Source organism: Lonchura striata, chromosome 5, assembly GCF_050655825.1.
Source record: "Lonchura striata isolate lonStrDom1 chromosome 5, ASM5065582v1, whole genome shotgun sequence".
Classification (NCBI taxonomy): Eukaryota; Metazoa; Chordata; class Aves; order Passeriformes; family Estrildidae; genus Lonchura; species Lonchura striata.
Window position 1 is genome coordinate 72,308,665 of NC_140707.1, and position 22,222 is coordinate 72,330,886.

General features: G+C 50.0%; 3 protein-coding genes across 7 annotated transcripts in view; 2 read left to right on the top strand and 1 right to left on the bottom strand.

The window, feature by feature from the left end:
- POLE2 (DNA polymerase epsilon 2, accessory subunit) overlaps window positions 1-3,350 on the top strand; it is a 24,655-nt gene extending 21,305 nt beyond the window's left edge. For 2 of the 5 annotated variants that reach the window (XM_085581064.1, XM_021536056.3), the window contains exons 16-19: window positions 22-130; window positions 2,117-2,293; window positions 2,390-2,457; window positions 3,190-3,350. In XM_085581064.1, the coding sequence (XP_085437190.1) occupies window positions 22-130; window positions 2,117-2,293; window positions 2,390-2,457; window positions 3,190-3,208 (373 nt within the window). In that variant the 3' untranslated portion in view covers window positions 3,209-3,350. Of the gene's footprint in view, window positions 1-21; window positions 131-1,935; window positions 2,491-3,189 lie in introns of those variants that run through there. The other 3 variants (XR_014955867.1, XM_085581062.1, XM_085581063.1) reach the window with 3 other exon arrangements.
- Window positions 3,351-4,246: 896 nt separating this feature from the next.
- Window positions 4,247-18,892, top strand: DNAAF2 (dynein axonemal assembly factor 2). Its single transcript, XM_085581061.1, has 3 exons — window positions 4,247-7,064; window positions 15,941-16,087; window positions 18,116-18,892. Exons 1-3 carry the CDS (start codon window positions 4,698-4,700, stop codon window positions 18,611-18,613), a joined length of 3,012 nt encoding a protein of 1,003 aa, XP_085437187.1. The 5' UTR covers window positions 4,247-4,697; the 3' UTR covers window positions 18,614-18,892.
- A 1,092-nt stretch (window positions 18,893-19,984) lies between these two features.
- MGAT2 (alpha-1,6-mannosyl-glycoprotein 2-beta-N-acetylglucosaminyltransferase) lies at window positions 19,985-21,893 on the bottom strand. Its single transcript, XM_021536050.3, has one exon. The coding sequence runs from the start codon at window positions 21,796-21,798 to the stop codon at window positions 20,464-20,466; it is 1,335 nt and encodes a 444-aa protein (XP_021391725.3). The 5' UTR covers window positions 21,799-21,893; the 3' UTR covers window positions 19,985-20,463.
- Between the last annotated feature and the right edge of the window lie 329 nt (window positions 21,894-22,222).

Sequence of the window (22,222 nt, forward strand, 5' to 3'; positions counted from 1 at the left end):
TCACTGCTCTTTCCCACTCAGGGTTCAATACTGCACCCAAGAAATCATTATTTTTCGGGAAGATTTGGTCAACAAAATGTGTAGGAACTGTGTCCGTTTCCCAAACAGCACCATGGACATTCCCAACCATGTGAGTGAGTGGAGTTCACCACTTTTTGCCAAGATTTTTGATTTTATGGATCAGCAGGGCTGGATTTTGGGGGCTCTGATCTTCATTCTTGTGGCACATTTCATGAGTAACACAGAGGGGTTGTAAGAAGAATTTATACATTTAGTATTCTTATTTTTCTTTACATTTTGACAGCAAAATAACTCAAACCATGATACTTTAAGGTGGGATTGAGTAATTTTGTCACACTGGAGCTGCCCATCAATGTCCTGCCAAGAAACACTAATTCCTAAAGGCAAATTTCAATGCAAATTACCATTTTTTAAAGATTTCATCTGTTACCCAGTGCCATTTGCAGTAAAGCAGCAAGTCACTTCCTCCAAAATTCATCTGCTTGCTTTGTCTCCTCACTCGAAATTGAAATTCTGCTTCTCACACATCAGCAGTGTGCTCTGAGTTGTGGTTCCACATAATGAATCCACAGCAGGAGCTGATGGGATTTACTGAAATAATTGGATGAGAACAGTCCAGGTAGTCCTGGCTCGTTGCAGTGATGGATGGAGTCTGGTTTTATTTATTTTACAGGAGTTTTTGTGCTTGCTTGCCTCAGAAAGTTGTTTTAGCTCAGTGGCTCTGTGAACAATGAGGTACTTTGGTTTTGTGGGCACATTTGCATTCCTGACACTTCCCTGTCCTCATCCAGGGCTTCCCAGGAAGGAAATGTAGAATTGCAGCACTTTCTGCAGGTTGTTTTTTGCATACTCCACTTTTCCTCAGCCTTTTTGCCTATTTTAATTCAGCCATCAGTGTGAAAAAACAATAGAGAGAGAAATTTTGTCACAAAGAAAGGAAAATCATCTGGGAATCAAATTATTCATTCAGTTCAGGGAAGACTTTTTTAGTGTGGGTCATGTGGTTAACTGGAAAGCAGTAAGGAAAATAAAAACCAAAAAATGGGAATTGTGGCAGTGTTGGTACTTTCTGGGCTGGAGGAGCAGGTAAGTAGATTCTCCTGGGGAATCTGATGAAATAATTGTGACATCTTCAAATCCTGGCTGATGTGCCTTAAAAAAGCCTTTGAGTATTAAAAGCCCCAAAAGTGAAGAAAGGAAAGAGCAGCTCAGTGCTGGAGGAGAGTCACTGCTTTACTCTAGGAATCATTAATAATCAGAAGGAATGAGATACAAAAAACCCCAAACATTTCCAGGTTTAAAAAGCTTTATTAACACACACTGACACATGCAGGATGAACTGAGCTTGCAGCAAACGTGGGGGATTTTTTGCAGTTTGTAAAGACCATTTTATCCTAGGGGTGAAATGCTTCAAATGGTTAAAACCAAGTGTTTATGGTGATGCCTCAGGTTTAGCTTTTCTATTTTCACATTCTGAGCTGCTTCAGTATGTGGGTCTGGGCTCCAGATCGGGGATGCTGAGCTCTGTGCACAGAGCAGGGACACAAAACAATTCCTGCTCCAGCTGGGCACCAAGGACAAATGATCCAAACCTCAGCCCAGGAGCACAAACCCCGTGGGCTGGAGAGAGAAAAACAAGCAGGGTGGGACTGCCTGGGCTGAAGCTGGAATGGGACAATGAACTCCAAGGTGCCAATGGAGCAGAACTGATCCCAGGGAGAGCCCCCGGGAGCGCTCGTGCATTTTGGGACCATTTTGGGTCATTTGGGTGCAGCCCTGGCTGGGCTCTGGTGCTGCCCAAGGTGGATCCATGGAGGAGATCCTTTAATAAATCCCTGATTTATTCTGGAACTCCATCCAGCCTCTGCTGTAGGTCAGGTTTCACAAGGCATCAGTGGGGTTTTTTTGTTGCAGTTTGTGAAGACCATTTTACCTCAGGGGATAAATGCTTCAAACCAAGTGTCTGTGGGTTTTGTTTTGTTTTCTTGGTTTTTTTGTTGCAGTTTGTGAAGACCACTTTATCCCAGGAGATAAATGCTTCAAACCAAGTGTTTGTGGGTTTTGTTTTGTGTTTTTTTTTCTGTCGTTGTTGCAGTTTGTGAAGACCATTTTATCCCAGGGGCACCTGAGCCCGCTGCCGCTGTACGTCAGCCCCGTGTTCTGGGCCTACGATTATTCCCTGCGGGTTTATCCCCTGCCAGACCTGCTGGTCACTGCTGACAAACACGACCCCTTCACTGTCACCAGCAGCGACTGCCTCTGCATCAACCCTGTAAGAGCCCCCAGCACTCCCATCCCACCTTCCTCACTCCCTGAACTGGCATTTGCCTCACACAAACGTGGATTTTTTCCCTCTTTTCCTTCATAGGGTTCGTTTCCCAGAAGTGGATTTTCCTTCAAGGTGTTTTACCCCTCCAACAAGACAGTTGAAGACAGGTAAATAGGTTTTTCTTTTGTGCTGAGTTTCTGATTATCATAAAAATAAGATAAAAAACACAGAAAATGTGTAATATTTGAATGTTCCAGCAGCTTAACTTACACTTCATACTTAGGCAGTGTAACAAATCCAAATGCCCAGAACTAAAGCAATAAATTTAGAAATTACAAATAGCAGTGATGGGAAGCACAGTCCAAAGGTAAAAGGAGGTGACTGCACTGCCTGATTTTCAATGATAGAGACCTAATTGGGAAGCAGATTTATTTCTGGGGATGATGGTTGTTACATTAATTAAATTTAGGAACAATTTTTGCTTCATTTTGTGATAATCATCAAGCCCAGAAGCCACTTTCAGGCTTTGATTTCTTGTATTTTTAAATCTGCACTTGTTCATTCCCCTGACTGGAAAAAAGCCAGTTGCAACACCAAAAAAAGTATTAAAATGTATCAAAAGGCTTAAAATGGATGAAAATTTACCTGTTTAAAATAATGATGGTATAACCCATTAAGAGAAGCATAAGTCTTCTTGTTGAAGAAACCTTCTCAGGGAATGGGTCAGCCTATTTAACTTCTACTTCAATATAAAAAATATCACACCATTAGATACTTTAGGTCTTTAAATAATTTAAATAATTATAAAATCTTTCTTAGATAAAGAAATTAAGAACATTATGAGGATTATGAACTATTTAAAAAAAAACTTAAATACTGTTTTTCTTTGGTATTTTCAGCAAACTTCAAGGACTCTGAATTTCTGTGGCACTAAAAAAAAGGCAGTGAACCCATGGGAAGCCAAGTGTGGTTTTTTTTACATGCCTAAGTTTTGTGATGTATTATGGACTTTTTCAAAACTGATTTGTTTTGTACACAAATAAACTTTTACAGGAAAAGACATTGGTGTCAGTTTAGATAAATTGTGACGTCAGAGTGAAAAATAATGGGCAAAGCATAAAAAAAAGGTTAAGTGGAAGAACCAGCTGTATCAAACAGGAAAGGAGCATGTTTTTAAAAAAAGAATTAAAGATAAGGAGAACTTGGATAGCTGGTTATCTGCAAGGGAGCCTGGAAATGGGTGTAGTATTTTAATTTGTCTTGGAAACAGCCAGGAAAGATCTGTGAGGTGTTTTATAATGGCAGCAATTTGAAGATGATGTTCTGCAGACAGGACAAGGAGTGGTAAAAGCAAGGACATGATCCTTTAGAATTTCTGGAGAAGGCTGGGAGGAGGAAATCCTGATAGGGGGAAGTGGGAAAAAGGGAAACTGAGCCAAAATCTGCTCCAGGTGTTTGTGGGCATGGAGGGCAGAGCAAAGTGCCCACACCAGGTGTGCCAGTGCCTGCTGTCAAGTAACTTTGCTATACAGCTTTTATTTCTGCTATTAACTAAACTTAGACATAGTAGTGAAATGGCTGATATAGTTATGCTTGTGATAATTAAACTACTTAGTTGGGATAACACCCAATGAACTTGTGATGAAGACCCCTACTACAATCAACACCTCCTGTCTGTAAAAAGTATAGACCAAAGTATAGAGTGAGGTGATGATGAGAATGGACTAAAACCACAGGCAAGAAATGTGCATGCTTTAAAAAGGTGGACCCAATGCTAAACAGTTCTTAGAACATGTAAACTACTTTGGGGGAAATTTAAATATGCATAATTGTTCATGAATATGCAGTAGGCTGATGCAATAGAAAAGTTACATAAAGGCAGTCTCTGAAATAGCAGGTGTGCTCTTGGCTGAATGCCAAGCACCCAGCTGTTACCTTTGCTTTATTTCTGTATCCTACTGTCCTTTTTTAAACTTTTAAATTTTACCGGGAAAGTGAACCTTGTTTTTCACAGCAGGAAGGAGGAGGGACAGTGGGATACGGGCTCTGAGGGAAGCTGGGTCTGCTGAGGATTTACAGGTGCCCTGTGAGGGGATGGCAGTGGAGCTCAGAGTGTGGCCTGGGGAGGGAACATACACTTTGCTGGAAGATGACGAGATGACGGTGGAAAACCAGCCCTGCTGATGCCAGGGGTGCTGGCTGGAAGCCACCGAGGGGAGGGAAAAGGCGAGGCCGGGACGGAGAGGCCTCGGCCCTGAGGGACAGCCCGCCATGTTGTTTGCCGTCTCCATGGCAACTGTCGCGCCGCCGCCATCTTGTTTACCGTCACCACAGCAACCGCCGCCATCTTGCTCGGCGCGCCCACAGCAGCGCTCCCGGCCGGGCCGGGCCGAGCCGTGCCGGGGCCATGGCGGGCGCGGGGCGACTGCAGGACCTGGACCTCAGCGCCGAGGAGGCGGAGCGGCTCAAGCGCGCCTTCCGCGACGAGAAATTCCGCGCGCTGTTCGCGGAGTACGCGGCCGAGCTCACCGACCCCGAGCAGCGCCGGCTGTACGAGGAGGAGGTGGCGGCGCTGGAGCGGCAGCGCGGCGTGGAGGTGCGCTTCGTGCACCCGACTCCGGGCTTCGTGCTGCGGACCAGCCAGGACGGCTCCCGCCGCTGCTACATCAACGTCTGCAGCAACGCGCTGATGGGGGAGCCGCGGGCCCGCGCCGAGCGCGGCGGGCAGCGCTGGGAGCTGCCCTACAGCCTGGCCCCGGGCCGCGAGGAGCTGCGCCCCGGCGGCCGCCGCCGCCTCCTGTACGACGTGGTGTTCCACCCCGCCGCGCTGCGCCTGGCCGCCCGCAGCGCCCGCTTCCGCCGCCTGCTCCGCGACACGGCGCTGGAGGCCGTGGAGAGCCGCTGCGGGGTGCGGCTGGACCGCAACAACGCCACGGTCCTGCGAGGAGTCTCCTACAAGGGCGCCCCGCAGGCGCCCGTCATCCGCTCCCCGCTGCCCGGCGGCGCCCCGAAGCCGCCCGACGACGGCGAGTCCCCGCTGCCGCCCTTCCCCTTCCCGCCCGCCGCCGGCTCCTCGCCCGCCGCCGGCTCCTCGCCCGCCGCCGGCCCCTCGCCCGCCGCCGGCTCCTCGCCCGCCGCCGGCTCCTCGCCCGCCGCCGGCTCCTCGCCCGCCGCCGGCTCCTCGCCCGCCGCCGGCTCCTCGCCCGCCGCCGGCTCCTCGCCCGCCGCCGGCTCCTCGCCCGCCGCGCCCCCGCCGCCCTCCGGCCCCACCACACCGCGCTGGAGCATCCGCCACCGCTCCTACGTGGACCTGCAGGACTACCGGCACTGCCGCGACTCCGCGCCCAGCCCGGTACCGCGGGAGCTGGTGGTGACGGTGGAGCTGCCGCTGCTGCGCTCCGCCGAGCAGGCGGAGCTGGAGATCCGCGGGCGGGAGCTGCGGCTGGACTCGCGCTGTCCCGCCTACCGCCTGCGCCTCCGCCTCCCCTACGACGTGGACGAGAGCGGCGGGCGGGCCGCCTTCAACCGGGCCCAGCGGCAGCTGCAGGTCACGCTGCCCGTGGTGCCGCCGCCCGGCCCGCGGGAGCCGCCGGCCCCGGCCGCGGAGCGGCTGGAGGGGGCCGAGCCCGCTGCCGAGGGGCCGGCACGGGCAGGGCCGGCAGAGGCGGGCGGCGGAGCGGCTCCTCCCCCGGAACTCGGGCCTGGCGGCGCGGCCCGCAGCACGTGTGGCGGCGGGGAGCCCGGTGATCCACTCGCCGAACCCCCCGCCGACCCACTTTGTGATCCTCCCGCTGGTCCGGCTGCCGGGCCCCTCGCTGAACCACCCGCGGAACCGCCCGTAGAACCACCCTGTGATCCACCCGCTGAACCCCACGTTGATCCAACCTCTGAACCCTTTGCTGACTCCCCTCCTGAATCCCCTGCTGAACCGGCCACTGGTCCAAGCTCTGAACCCTTTGCTGAACCTGCCACTGATCCAAGCTCTGAACCCTTTGCTGAACCTGCCACTGATCCAACCTCTGAACCCTTTGCTGAACCGGCCACTGATCTAAACTCTGACCCCCCCGCTGAACCGACCACTGATCCAAGCTTTGAACCCTTTGTTGACTCCCCTCCTGAACCCCAGGCTGAACCTGCCACTAATCCAACCTCTGAACCCTTTGCTGAACCTGCCACTGATCCAACCTCTGAACCCTTTGCTGAACCGGCCACTGATCCAACCTCTGAACCCTTTGCTGAACCGGCCACTGATCCAAGCTCTGAACCCCCCGCTGGTCCAACCACGGACCTCCGCTCTGAACCTTTAACCGAACCCCCCGCCACTGATCCACCCACAGAACCAGAACCACCCACCGAGTCCCCAGGCCCAGCACTGCCCTGCTCCGGTGCCGCTTCCCCCATCGCCAGCCCCGAGCCAGCCATGCCCACCGGGGACACCCCTCCGCAGGCCTCCGATGGCCACCCCAGCGAGGTGGCCACATGCCCTCCCTTCCGTGCCCGGCAGGACGAGGCATCCCTCACTCTGCTCCTGCTCGTGCCCGGCATCCAGCCCCGGAGCCTCCGCGGGGATGTGGGCACGCACCACTACAGCCTCCGCTTCCGCACCGACACCGCTGCCTTCGCCCTGTTCCTGCGCTTCCCGGCCGCGCTGCTGTGCCCCGAGAGCAGCGTCAGCGTCTCTGCCCACAACGCCGTGGTGGGGCTCGCCAAGGCCCCCGGCAGCACCGGGCTCTGGGACAAGTTCAGCTTCGGCCTCCACCCCTTCGCTCTGCAGGTAACGGTGGCACGGTGGTGGCACGCCCGGGGTGTCACCTGCCCGAGGTGCCCTGCTGGGTGTGGCTGCTGGTTGCTGAGTGGTGGCTCAGGGAGGTGTGAGGGTCAATTTGAAGTTGCTGCTTCCTCAGAGAGCTGCTCCCGGATGGCAGTGCCGTGACCCGATTTGTGCGAGTCTTGTACGAGCAGCGCCAAGGTCACACCATAGAGCTGACACCTTCATCCTTGGAATTGGAATGACTTCTGCTTCCCATGCGAATTTTTTTTTCTAAGGAAAATTCTGGTGATGAAAACAGTGCCTATGTCCTTAGTGCTCACTTTTAAAGCCCTGTGAAGTGCTGCCCGTTCACACAAAGAAAACTCTTTATGATACACCAGGCTTTTACACGCGTGTGCATACACTATCATGAAGTGTAGGGGGAATGTCCCTGTCTCTGTGTTTTGAGACAGAATTTCCATTTACAGCCACAGCAACCCTAATTAGTTCAACCAGAGCAGAACAGCAAGCAGCAGCTGTGAACTGTCCCACTTTGCTGGGGTAAAGCTTCACCTGCTTTGTCTGAATATGATTCTAATTTAGTGTTTTCTAATTTTATGGGTTCTTGGGCAGTGGTGCTCCCGTGGTGGGAGAAAGTGGGGTGGCTGCATCCAGTGTCTCCAGAGGGATACCCACCTTGTGACATTATCCAGAACCACTCACACAAGTTTTGTGGAGAACCATGTTCCTATGTGAGCTCAAACTTGCAGACAGTTTCTCATGAGCAGGGATTAAAGCTGCACAGTTCTTGTGCAACCTTCTAGCCATGGGATTTGGAGTTTGGCTGGAGTTGAGAGCAATAAAATCCTCTGAAGTTTAGATCACGTGCAATGGGATTGCAAGTCCAGGAAGCTGGCAGGCTTCAAGCATATCCACTGGGATAGACCTGGCTTGGAGCAGCTTAATTGCTCCATCCCTACAACTAGAAATGACTTGTGCCTGATTTTGAAAGATATTTATCCAATTAGTGTTTGTGCAGCTGAAACCACGTTGAATTTCCCATTTAGCGGCCGCACACCTTTTACAGCAGCAATTCCTGGGAAGGAGGAGCTGATCATTTCGGGGAAGCATCAAAGATGATGAATTTATGGGGAACCACCCACGCTGAGCTGTTTGCAGAGCATTTCCTTTGCTTTTACCGGAGCAGGAGCCTGCAAGTCTGTGCAAGTGGGGCCACAGAACACTCAGTGCTGCTGTTCACTGCTGTGATCTGGCACTGCCTGCTGCTGCCACGTCAAAAAAGCCACTGTGTAAACTCCTGCCTGTTTTCTGTGCAGGTACTGAGGCTGCCCGGGGCACTGGTGGAGTCCCCATCCCTGGGAATGCTCAGAAAAACCTTTGGATGTGGCACTTGAGAACATGGTTTAGGTGGTGAACGTGGTGGTGGTGCAGTAATGGTTGGAAGTTTGGTATATGGATTTGTTATTGCAATTGGAGGAACATTTTGTGATTGCAGGGTTTTAAAAGGCCACCCAGTAATGAGATTTTTGGCTTTGTGAGTTACAAAAACCCCTTGAATGTGCTGATTTTATTATATATTGCAAAATGTTTTGGGTGGAGTAGGAGAAAGAGATTGGGAATTAGTCATCAGCTTCCTGTCCATTCATTCACAGCAAACTCCAAGAGATTCTCCTGTCCTCCAGTCCTTTTGGACAGTGGGTCTGCAAATTGAAGCAGGAGAAATAAACTGAAGTAATTTGTCCTGTTTTTTTTTTTTTTTTTGTTTTGTTTGTTTTTTTTTTTGTTTGTTTGTTTTTTTTTTTTAATCTGTGCTATTTCCCCAAAGTGCCTGAGAGCTGCACTCACTCAGATTGGAGGGAGAAAAATGAATATTTAATTAGAGCCACTATTACTTGCTGCCTTCTGGCCATTAACCATTTGTTCCTGGTCGCTTTTCTTCTTCTTATGTTGATTCCTTCAATTTGTCTGATGCCACCTTGGGGGTTTTTCTGCCTTGAGTCTCATTCTATAAATCAGAGCTGTGGTTCTTGCACTGAGACCTGTAACGAGTCACATCAATCACTGCAGAGTGCAGAGCGGTGTCAGTGCCTAAAGGGAGCTTTTGGGGCTGAGGTGAGCAGGAATTTTATCCTGGAGCAGGAATTTTATCCTGCACCTCTCAGTCTGCTTGGTGGTCATCTCCTCTTACACAGCAACGTTGCTGGATGGTGCCTGGCAAAAGTGAATCATGGAGTGGTTTGAGTTGGGAGGGATCCTAAAGCTCCACCAATTCCATGGACAGGGACACCTTTATCCCAGGCTGCTCCAACCCTGTCCAATGTTTTTAACAGCTGTGGAATTCCTGCTCTGCTCCATTCTGGGAAGTCAATTGCTGCTGCAGGCTGAGGTTGCTGTGGTGTTCCATGGAGCAGATTCCTCCCTGGGTTAGTTCAGAATCTGCCCCTCCTTGGTGCTCCATGCCACGGTGGCTGTTCGATGCCCTCTGAGGCTGCCTGCCCAAACCATTCCCATTAAGTGCCAATTCCTTCTTGGAAGCTGGTCTGATCCATATGCTGGTAGAAAAATGAGTTGGGCTCATCCTTAGAATGCCATGCTTGAAACAGAACTTCAAGAGCTGCTTTTCCTTTTGTAGTCAGCAGAGGCTGAATCCCTGTGCTGGAAGATGATCTATTTAGAGCCCAGTTTCCATAGATGCTGAGCAGTTGGAATTCCCACTCCAGCAAGTGCCTCTTTTCAGGAAATCTTTACAGTGCCCTGCTCCTCCCTGCACTTTAACTGTGAGGAGTTTTACTCCTTGGCCAAACCAGAATGTCCACACTGCAGTGGGACTTGAGGATCTTGGAAGTCTTTTCCATCCTCTTGATTCTATGATTTGTTATGGTGACCAGAAATCCTATAAAAATAAAGAATCCATAACTTTGAACGTCGTGGGCTTAGGGTCACATATTTTAGGGGTTTAAAAGCCACTTTTTGTCACTGCTCTGGTGCTCAGTCACTGCACCAGAGACCACAGTGCAGATCCTTCTGCAGGGCCTGCTCCAGGCCCTGTTTTTCCAGGGAATAATCTCATGACCTGAGGAAGCTTCCTGATTTCCCCACTGCCAAAATCTCTGCTCTTTGCCTCAAAATACCAGCCATGGGCTGTGCTCTCCCCATCACTCTTCATTGCAGCTCACCCTCTGAAACCTTCTACATGTTTTGCTTAAATCCTGGGAATTCAGGCCTGGGAAACTCCTGCATTAGAGAGTTCCCCTTCATTTCCAGACAACACAGCCTGGGGAGTAAATGACGGAGGAAGAACGGTTGGGAGTTAAATAACCATTAATACAATTTGTAAGCCTGCCAGGCAGGGTTTCTGAGAACATGTCCCAGTGTGTCCTGGTTTACGGCAGTGCTGGAGCTGGGCAATTATGGAAATTGAACCTTTGGAAAGCACTTGGAATATCTTGGAATGTTTGGTCTCCTGGGGTTAAATGCTCCATTCCTAACAAAAACAAGAAGCAGTTTTTTGGGGGTGTTTTGAGCTGCTGAGACTTGGGGGCTCAGTTCTTGGAGCATGTGAAACACGTTTGGCAGGGAATGAATTCTGCAGTTTTGGGGTCGTGTCTGCTCATTTTCATGGGATTAGAAAGAGACTGGTTCATGCAGGAATTCCCTTTTAGGCTGATCCACACCCTTCCTGCCCTTCTCAGAGGCCTGCAATGGGTTTGCTCAGAGGATGTGTGCTCGTTCCTCTGGTCATTTCCCCCTGGGTACCCCTCGCTGGGCAGGGAATTGCAGCCAGCCCATCCCTTTCCTAAAAGACCCCGTCAGATCTTCTGGAGAATATGAGAATATTGGGATTTAACTCACGTAAACCCCCACGGGCCTCCAGGGAACAGCAGGGAGCAGAGGAAAACAGAGGAAATATTTCCTCTGCTTTCCTATGCATTGCTTTTTTTTTTTTTTTTTTTTTTCCACATTTACAGGCTGAAAAAGATTATATTGAACATTCCTGAGGAGTTGGAGCTGAGTCTGAGTTACACTGTGTGTGAGGGATCCAAATGGGAATTGCTCAGAGATAGGGAAGTTTTATTTAACTTTTCTGGGAGTGTTGAGGCCTCCACGCAGGATGTTCTGCATGGGTGTGATTTTTCTGCTTGGCCCAGCCACCAGTGCCATGTGAAGGAGACCCTTTGGAAGCTCCTGGTGCTTTTTCCTCCAGAAAGCAGCTGGAAAAAAAAAAGTGGAGCTGTTGGAACAAGTCCAGAGAGGCCACGGAGCTGCTCCAAGGGCTGGATCCAGGCTGGGAGAGCTGGGAATGTTCCCCTGGAGAGGAGAAGCTCCAGGGAGAGCTCAGAGCACCTGGCAGGGCCTGGAGGGGCTCCAGGAGAGCTGGAGAGGGACTGGGGACAAGGATGGAGGGACAGGACCCAGGGAATGGCTCCCACTGCCAGAGGGCAGGGATGGATGGGAGATTGGGAATTGGGAATTCCTGGCTGGGCTGGAATTGCCAGAGGAGCTGTGGCTGCCCCTGGATCCCTGGCAGTGCCCAAGGCCAGGTTGGACAATGGAGCTTGGAGCACCTGGGACAGTGGGAGGTGTCCCTGGGGTGGCACTGCGTGGGATTTAATGTCCCTTCCCACCCAAACCATTCTGGGATTCTGGGATGATCAGGTGCCCCCTAGAAGAGGCTGGAACCTGGTAAGGTGATCTGGGCTGATCCAGCCTGGCCTTGGGCACTTCCAGGGATCCAGGGGCAGCCACAGCTGCTCTGTGCCAGGGCATCACCTCCCTCCCAGCCAGGAATTCCCAAATTCCAATATCCCATCTGCATTTCCCTACATCACTTGCGTGGAGCTGGAGGTGGCAGAGTTCTGTTGCTCCTGGCACTGGGACCATGTGGAGAAGGCCAAGGGATAGAAGTGTCCCCAAGGGCTGGAAGTGTCCCCCTGGGCCATGGTGGGCTGTCCTTGTCCTCGCTGAGCTCAGAATTAGGGCTTTTGTGGATAAAAGTTTCCCTTGGTTGGTGAGTCAACCAAGCATGAACCCTTGAGAGCTGTGTTGGGAAGTGTAAAACATGGATGTTTTAATCCTTTGCCACCTTTCATGGAGAAATCCATCCCAGAGAGCTGTTTTGCTCTCATTTCCAAGCTATTTGGAGTTATAATTTTCAATTTCCAAGCTGCTCTAAAGACCTATTGTAATAGTCAGGGGTTACTTCTAAGAAGATGCTGCTGGAAACTGGAGCTGTTGAACGTAATCCTCCAACAGTTTATTTTTGGTTCAGTTAATTCTGTGCTCAGCATTTCAAGACTCTTGGCAAGTTTTTTGGGAGGTCAGAGAAGGACAAAGAAGGAGAACACAACAAACTTATTATTTCACATTTTTCAAAGTAATCCCTTTCCCAAGCTACATTAAGGACCATAATTAGTTTGCTTCTGCTATAAAACAAACTAATTTCTGAATAGTCTTTAATTGGTAGCTGCATTTTGGGAATACCGTGACTACACAAAACAGTTATGTCAGGAAGCATTATTAACCTACTGATGAAGCTCATCAAAGCTTCTTTGGAGCTGTTTCATCTCTGCAGTCATGAGCACCTTGGAAAAGTTTTCATTTCACTACAGGCACCAAAACTTGGAGCTTCAAATTCTCAGCTCTCAGAGCTGGTTTGTGCTGGGATCCCACGAATGCAGAGGCCAGGAAATCCAGGAATGTCTTTTCCATATTGGCATTAATTGTTGGGTTTGGATGAGAGGGGTTGTGGCTGCCCCATCCCTGGAATTGTCCAAAGCCAGCTTGGATGGGGTTTGGAGCAGCCTGGGGTAGTGGAAGGGTTGGAACTGGATGGGATTTAAATCCCCTCCCAACCCAAACCATTCTGTGATTCCCTGATCCTCTCATTACAGGAGCCACCAAAATAATTTAAGCCTGAAATCTGTCCTGCTTTTCAAACTTGCAGCCTGTGTGGGAGGTATCTGTGGATGGAAACTGTCTTCAATTGGGATAAATGAAAGCAGAATAAACCCATCTGAGTGCTGAGGGCAGCGTGAGGGGAGCGGCTCCGCGCTGTCGGTGCCGTGAGACACAAGGACGGGTTTGAATGATGAAGTGTTCCAGAAACCAAAGTCATCCCTGCTAACATTTATGTTAATTTGGTCTCAGTTTAGTCACAGGGAAAAATGAATGTGTACCAAACAGCAGATGACAGTTGTGTGCAGGGAAAAACAAATTAAATTCGAAGTTGCTAAGAGAGCATCATAAATACCAGAAAATAAACGGCTTAAATTGAAGAATTATTTTACAGGGTCATTCAAATCATCTGCAGATGGTTGTCCTCTGTTTGCTCTGGCTTGGAAGGCAGAGCAGGCTTTAGAATAAATTCCTGAATCGTTTTTTTCCAAGGTCTGTGCTCTGATAACATCTGCAGTAATATAAATGCCTCGGTGTGTGCTCCCCGTGAATGCAAAGTCTGAGTTACAGTGTCTGGTGGAACAGGCTAATGATAATCACCTTATTGCCAACAAACACACCCCAGGTCTGTGATTTATGGCAGGCCACGGGGTAGGGATGGGATAAAATGGTAAATACTTCTGGGAATTCAGCGTTGGGCTGGGGTGAAACTTGGTAAAATTGGTTTGGGCAGTGAGTCAGAATTAACGGAGCAACAGCAGAAGCGGTTACTTTTTATCCTCATTTAAAGCACTGATTAATCATAGAATTATGGAATATTCTGAGCTGGAAGGGACCCACAGGGATCATGGAATCCAGCTCCAGGCCCTCACAGACCCTCAACAATCCTCCCTGGGCATCCCTGGCAGCCTCAGGCCGTGCCCATTCCCTGGGGAGCCTGGGCAGTGCCAGCACCTCTGGGGGAGGAAACTTTCCTGATAATAGACCTCCCATTCAGTTTTTCTTTTAACTTTATTTTCTGTGAAGAAAACAAATTCTTTTGTTTTTAATCAGGAAGAAATTCTCCAGAAAGACTCAGGGCATTTGTTGCCAAATTGTGAAGTCCTGATGGCGCTGATGAGGAGAGGCTGTCCCTCACACAGCCATGGGTGCCAGAGGCAGATTCAGAGGGAAAAGAGATTATTTTCCTCATTTTATGGAAGAATAGGATGAGACTTGGTGCATCCTGGTCTAGTGGAAGGTAATTAAAGGTCCTACAATATATCCCATGGCAGGGGTGTGGAATGAGATGAGCTGTTACAGTCCCTTCCAACCAAACCATGCTGTGGTTCTCTGACTTTGATTTTTCAGCTGGTGAGGAGGGCTGAGCTTTGCTCTCTTTGGAAGTACAAGCAGGGCACCAAAATCCCAAATCCTGTGGGCCAAGAAATCCAGGGCAGAGCTGGGAATTCTTCTCTGAGCTGCCCAAGGATCGAGTTCAGGAGCTTGTGGGAGTTCTGGTGCTGCACAGATTTTGTGTCTGCAGCCTTGTTCTGTACTCTGACACCTTCCCCTGAACTCTGCAGTGAATTTCCACAGCCTAAAGCTCTGGCAGATCCCTCTCTGGCAGGCAGGAGAGGATGCAGCACGAGGGAATAAGAATTTTAGGCTTTGCATGCAGAAATGCAAAAAGAAGGGATGTTCTGAGAGGGTTTTCAGTCAGGGCAGCTCTGCTGCACTTTAATCTCTCCCCAAACCATCCAGTGCTGGCTCTTTGCCTGGATTGTAATCTTTCTGGATGGAAAATGAATCCAATCCTCTGCCTTGGAAAACCAACAGTACGTATGTTATGACTTTCCATATTGTGATTTCTAATTTAACTAGTGGAAAAAATAGGACTCTGGCTTATTTTTCCAATCCTGTTTTTTTTTTTTTTTAAGACAACAGTTAAATTTTGTACCTCAGACACAATGTGACATCTGGCTGTGCATAAGGCTCCATCCACAGGGGGCCAGAAATGTGCAGAATTGCCTTTTTGCTTCTTGGTCTGCAAGATGTCAGTGATAATTGAATTTAACTTTCATTGGATTGACAGGAAAGTTGAACTGGACCGAGAAATTTAAAAGTGTGACTTAATGTGGAAGGTTTGCAACTTGTCCCTGTTATTTCCAATTAAATATGGAAGGTAATTCCCAGAACCTGAACCACTCCTTCAGGTCAGACCATTTTTATTTTGTCTGTCCTTCCCTTCAGCCTACACAGATGATGTGTGAATAACACAAGGACAGGGAAAGCTCTGCAGTTCCTATGAAACAGCCCCTTCAGGATATATTTTAGGACCTTTAATTACCTGTAACTGATTTAAATCTCTAAATCCATCGCAACACATTTCAGGCTGTTTACGAACAGCTAGGAAACACACCCCAGGCTGCCTGTGGATACCTCTCCTTTTTTGTTTTTGGGTTTTTGTTTTTTTTTTTGTTTGCTTGTTTTTTTCCAACTGGCTTGTCTGCATGGAGATCAGAGCAGCCTCAGTGGCTGGGTGTGAAATGGATCCAGCCCTGAGAGTTCCAGATCTGATCTTGGAGTGAAGATCCCACAGTGCCTCTCCAAGGAGGTGTTTGTGTTTTACAGCCAGCCAGGAGACAAACCCACAACAGTCTAACACCTTCGTGGTGTTAAGGTAGGTGAGGATGGTACAAATCATTTTTCAGAGTCTACATCTATGTATTATTCACCCATCCAAAGAGAGAAAAATATATTTCCTTTATATTTGATACTTTGCAGATTTGTACCTTCAAGCAAAATTAGCTAAGCACTGGTTTTAATTCATTGCACCTCATCCTTTGAATGTCTGGGTTAGAATTTCTCTGTCAAAACTTGAGTGTGCTGTGAAACTTGGGAATTGCTGTCCTGGCTTTCTTTGCAGTGAGTTTTTAGCCTCAGTACCCCTGAAGTGTAGCACAAAAAGAGCATAACCTGCTGTTTTCTCTCTTTTTCTTTAGGAAAGATTGTTTGTCAGTGAGGAGAACGTTGATGGATTTCTAGGCACTGCTTTCTGCCCTTCCCCTTGCTCCCAATCAGCACTGGAAAGCCAGCCTCTAATTGAAGTGCTGGATGTTACTGAGGACAGAATTCAAATCAGGGTGGAGGTAAGGATCCAGGAGCAGCACAGGCTGATTTATGTTCTTCAGCAAGATCCTGTCAAATCCCCCTGAAACAGCTTTGTTCCTGTTTTGTCCTGAGGAAGCAGGGAAAACCCAGGACTGGGGTTATTTGCAAGTGTAAATGTCAGTGTTCAGGAGTAAAAGTTGTGTTTGTGCCATTTCATGTGACAAAAGGATTGAAACCTCCTCTATTTCGTTTGGAAGGTGCAGAACTGTGATCCAGTCATTCAAAAAAGTGCTTTTTCCTTGCAGGAATAGCTCACCCACTCAGCCTTGTACAGGTAGAGAAATCCTAGAGGGTTTTTTCTGGGAAGAATCCTGCCTCATCTTTATTCAATCCATGTGTTGGAATACTTGGTGGGTTCCTGTTGTGTAGATAATTAAACATGAGGCTATTAATCTTAAACACTGGTCTCAAATTCAATCCTTGAAGTTTGAGGCCTCATTCAGGCTCTCCTTCCTCTGCCTGGAACAAACCAGGCAGTTTCTGGGATCTGCCATGGGATTAAACTGTCCTCCCTTGGCAAAATAAATGGACAGATGAAGAAATCAAAATGTTCCTTTTGTAAGGAGGAAAATGTGAGGTAAAACCCCCTCATTCACTGGGATTTCTGGGTAGGCACTGCATCCAAAATTCAAATGAAACTTTTCTTAGAGGGAATGGGCTGGGGGCTGCAGCTGGGGTAAATGTGGAGCTGGGTTTTTGGGAGGCAAGCTCAGAGGAAGCACAAGAACTCTGGAACTGGGCTGGAGGCACGAGGAGCTTCCCAAAGATAGTGGATCCAGCTTAACTCTCACAGCTGCTGTGACAAAAAATTGAAATTCTAAGTGTTGGAGAGTAGATAAATCCCTTTTGGGATCTTAGGGCAACTGAGATACCTTAAATCATCCCATTCCTGCTCCTGTGTGGGGCCAGAAGTTGGGGTTTGTGGGAAATATGGAAAGGGAAGAAGGTTTTTAGAAAGTTGTAAAAGTAGGTTTTTAAAATAGAAAAAGTAGAGAATTTATAGTTAGTTGTAGTTGTCAAGTTTGAAAGTAGAAAAGTTATAACAGTATAGTGAGTAAGGATATGGAATAATAGTTTGAGTTTCAGATTTGGTTAAGATAAATTTTAATATTGTAGAAAAATATGTTTAGCATGCTATTGGCTAGAAAGTTTTAAAAATGCTCTATAACAGAAAAATCTTTACTACTAACAAGATATAAACTATTACCATCTTTCAATTATCTCAACCATATATTAAGACTAATACCACAATAAAACTCAAAAAACAGTCCCATCCCATTTATACAAACCTCCGACACAGAGCTGATGATTCTCGAGGGCCCCTTCCAACTCCTGTGGGAGAATTGTCCCGTTTGGGAAGGACTGACTGGTGTTCCCCAAGTTTCCTGTGCTTTGGGGTGTGAGAGAGTCTCTGAATCCATGAATCCAGCTGCTCTTGGATAGATCCTGATCCTGACTCTCCACTGATGAATTACCAGCTGGTTTTGGCCAAAACTCCCAGTAATGGTGAGATGGGGGAAGTGCTGTTTGGACAGCACCTCTGCCAGTTCCTCCTCTCCCGAGGCAAACTGCAATTCCCAGATGAGCCCCACAGGCCAGGAATTTCCCTAATTGCAAGGTTCCAGCCTTGCAACAAGAGTTGAGATTGCCTGGGTGATTCTGTGGCCGCTGGGATTTGGGGATTTGGGAATCAGGGAAGTGGCTGCTGCTGGAAAGGAAAGCAGGAAACCCTGGGGATGCAGAAGGATCTCCCTGCCCCTCATTCCCACACACCAGACAAGAGCAGGAAAACCTCAGCACCCGCTCATTTGGTTTCCAGAAGGAGAATCACGGAATCACAACCTGATTTGGAACCTTAAGGATCATCTGCTTCCAACCCCCTGCCACGGGATTGGAACACTTTCCACTATCCCAGTGGAGCTGAGCTGTTGGAGAAACAAATCTCGCCTGTCTCTGTGTGCACAGTTTGTTCCAGCTATAAAATAATTCATTTATTTCCTTGACAGCCACAGGAACGCGATGGACAAGGAACGCTTGGCAGCTCGGGGGGAGCCCTTGCTGGAAAGACCGACAGCAACTACCCCGAAACAAAGGCAGACACAGAGTGTCCTGCAGCTGAGGGAGGTGCTGCAGGATCCAGCCCAGCTCCCACCGCTGGAACAATGGGAAAAGCAGGCTGTGCCTCACACCATTGTTTGCAGCACGAACCTCCTGCCACCAGTTCAGCCATTCCTGGCGGATCCGGGAGAACGGAGCCCGATTTAGAAAGTGCTGCTGCAGCAGGAGACACAGCCCCGGCCCCAGGCTCTGGAAAAGCAGGAAAGCTCCAGGGGGATGGGGATGGGGATGGGGATGAGGAGGCATTCCCAGGGCTGGGCAGCAGGGCAGGTTCCCCCGTCCTGCGGGAGGTGAACCCCGAGGACGGCAGCGTGCGCATCCTCCGCGACCACCGAACGCGCTGCCCCGTGCAGTTCCACAGCCCCCTGCTCTACCAGCTGGATTAGTGCATTGTTTCAGCATTTCCTTCTGTTCTTTGATGCCTGCTCTGTTTTAGGATTTCCTTCTGTTGTTTGGTGCAGCTCCATATGCTGGTGGATGACATGGAGGCTGTGCATTCCCACTAAAACTGGTACAACACCAAAACTTCTCATTGTTAACAGTTTAACAATTTTCTAATCACATCTATGGCAATAATTTTACTTACAAGAAAAGTTGGAGGTGACTCTGAGCTCCTGGAAAAAAATGTATCTTATTGTTTACATAAATTTTTTATTTTCTTCCCACGTTTCAGGGATTATTTGTATATATCCTCGGTCTAATGGCTCCCTTGGGAATTGAGCAGTAGTCATCATTTTCCAAACCTTTCATTTTGTGATAACTGCAGGATTAGACTCGCAGTGATTCTTAGCAATCAAATGAAATTTCTAATTACCCGGAGAAGTTCTAATTAGTCTCCTAGAAATAATCAACATTTATACCCTGTATTCCATCCTAGTGCTGTGCTTCAGATCTGCAGCACCCAGATATCCCCCAGCTGAACAAATTCCATTGCACAAGAACATCCTCTGGGTGCACGTCTGCTGTGAAGTATTTACAATTGGTGAAATAGATTCTCTTTATCCAGATTAGATTTATTTTTTCAGTTTCCCTCGAGTTTCAGCATTTCTCACCTCCCTAAAGCAGAATAACCAAGAGAAACAGAGAAATTCTAATAATAAATTTCCTGTTCCCCTTTCTCACTGTTGCTGAACCAGCTTGCTTTTGTTTGAGAGGTGCTTGGTGGCACATCCTGCCGAGCTTTGCTGGGCTCAGCTTAACCCTGGCAGCTTTTTGGGAGAGGGTGAGGCACCAGCACAGCTTCAGCACCAGCCCCGACCCAGTGGAACAGAGCACAGAGTAATTACCTTGCAGAATTGTGTTAAATAACCCCTGGAAAAAGAAAAAAAAGCAGCATTTTCTTTCTCAGACATATTTCTGTGTTCTACAAAAGCTGCTGAGGTGCTTCTGCCACAGCTGAGTTCACAGAGGAGTGGCATTAAAGCTGCTGGAGCATTCACAGATCTCTCCGTGGCCCCAGCTCAGCCCCTTCCCACCACACAGCAGCAGTTTTCACACAGCCAATTTGAAACAACTTTAAAGAAAAAAAAATCCAAACAAAGAGGTGTTGTGCCACCAATTTGCTACTCTTTTCTGCCTCAATTAATGAGTATCATTAAAAAATTAATGAAGTTAAATGCACACTGCTAGAAGGAGTGATGGCATGTGTCCAACCCTCAGGATTAAAGATGAGAAACTTCCCCCTCCTTCCCCTCCTGACTTTTTAGGAACACGAGGTGACATCATCTTTTTGCTGACAATCAAGAACTTCTCTAGGCTTACAAAACAATGGAATTTTTATTTCGGCAGAACTAAAAAAATCATATATTTATCTACATTGTAGTAAAAACAATGACATTTATTTTTTTTTCATCCTTCATATATTCATCGACACAGCGCAACCGGGACTCGGGGATTGGGCATGAAATGACCCCGGGTGGGACCCCAGGCACCACCAGAGCTTTGAAGCACCAAAAAAGATGCATTTAAAAGTGTTCTCCTCCTCCTCCTCCTCCTCCTCCTCCTCCTCCCAGCAAACACAGCAGCAGGTCACTTTTTGCGTAGGGGCTGCAGCACGTCACCCGTTTCCAAAACGTGGTTGCCAAACATGAGAGATTACTATTTTGGGACACCTTTAACAAGAATGTTTATTCATATTAAAGCAGAAACCAACTCATAAATGCTGTTTATACACGTGTGTGCCTGGAAAAGACACAGTGGAACAACTCAAGGAGAAAAGGCGCTGCGAGGAGGATCCTCACTGGAGTCTGCGGTAGCTCTTACAGAGTTCGTGGTCCCTGATGTCTCCCCACCCTCCGTTCTTGACGTGAGGGGACAGGGGAGCCATGGAGTACCTTTTACTGACACTCATCGCCTCGGGAAACAGGTACTGTTGGTTGCTGTTCAAGAGAGAATCGATTTTGGCACTCTGGGTGGACGGTCTGCAGGATTTCTTGTGGTGCATGCCACAGTCCCCCGTGTGAAAAATCCTGGGGATTTCGGGAACCAGCACTTTCCAGAACTTTGGAAGACAAGAGACAGTCAAGTGCTGCAGGGTCCAGTCCCAGTTGTAGTCATCGTAGGTGCAGAAGGCGTCCGTGCACTCGATGAGCTTCTGGTAGGTGTCTCTGCCGAAGGCCATGCCCATGTTGTGCTCCGTGGACTTCCACGTCTTCATCTCCACCTTGTCGGCGCGGCCGGCGAAGCCGCCCCGCACGGGGCTGTAGGTGCCCAGCGAGACGAGCTGGCACTCGGGGCACTCGCGCCGGCGCAGCGCCCAGAGCTGCTTGAGGACGTGGTAGAAGTCGGGCGCCAGGTAATGATCCTCCTCCAGGAAGAGCACGGGCCCCGCGTGCTCCCGCAGCGCCCGCACGCGCTCCCACACGAAGTGCAGCTTCCACCACCAGTGGTGCTTGGTCTGCGCGAAGCGCGCCTCGCGGTAGTGCCCGAACGAGTCGGGGAACTCGGCGTTGATGCAGCCCAGCCGCAGCGCCGCCGCCTTGCCCACGTCGCGGGGGCAGTCGCGGGGGTCGTGGCCCGGGAACTCGCGCGGGTACAGCTGGATGCTGAACGGGAAGAACACCTGCAGCACCGGGCAGAAGTCCACGCGGGCCGCCAGCCGGTTCAGCTCCTCGGCCCACAGGTCGTGGCTCAGCACCAGCAGCACGTTCTCCACGCCCGCCGCCCGCCGCAGCGACTCGAGCAGCAGCCGCAGGTGCTCGGCGCGGTCGTGCACCTGCACCACGAGCACCACGTCGGGCCGCGCCGGGAAGCGCCCGGCGTTCCGCACCGGCTGGTCGAAGTTCAGCCGGTACACGAGCGAGCGGTAACTCAGCGTCGCGTTCTCCGACAGCACCTCCGCCGCCACGCCGGCCGACGCGTTGGCGGAGGGGCGGCGCGCTACCGGCGGCGGGGGCTCGCTGACCCGCGGCGGCTCCCCGGTGTTACCGGGACCGCCCCGCTGCTGCTGCTGCTGCTGCTGCTGCTGCTGCCGCCGCCGCCCGCCGCCGCCGGTGCCCCAGAGCGCCAGGGCGCAGAGCGCCAGCGCCAGCGCCAGCAGCAGCACCTTGCGCTTGTAGACGCGCAGCCGCATGGTCCCGGCGGCGGCGGCCCCGCTCCGCCGCTCCCGCCGCCGCCGCCGCCGCCGCTCCCGCTCCCAGCGCGCGCGCGCCGCCGCCGCCCCGCGCGCACACGTCGCCGTTCCCCATTGGCCGCCGCCGCGCCAACCGCGGCGTCGCCATTGGTCGGAGGAGCCGTCAATCAACTCCTCGGCGCTTCCGCCGCGCCGGGGGGCCGCGCAGCCGCCGCCGCCGCACCGCGCTCTGATTGGGCGGCGCCCGGAGGGGGCGGGGCCAAGGCCTGAAGGGGAGGGCGGGAAGCGGCAGCCAGATCCTTCGGGATTGGGGAAAAAAAGGGAAAATAACCCTGGAAATGCAAGGAAAACACACGGAAACCCGCCGGGATCCGCGCGAGTAACATAAAAAAATGAGTGAATGCTAGGTTTGGAAAACAGCACG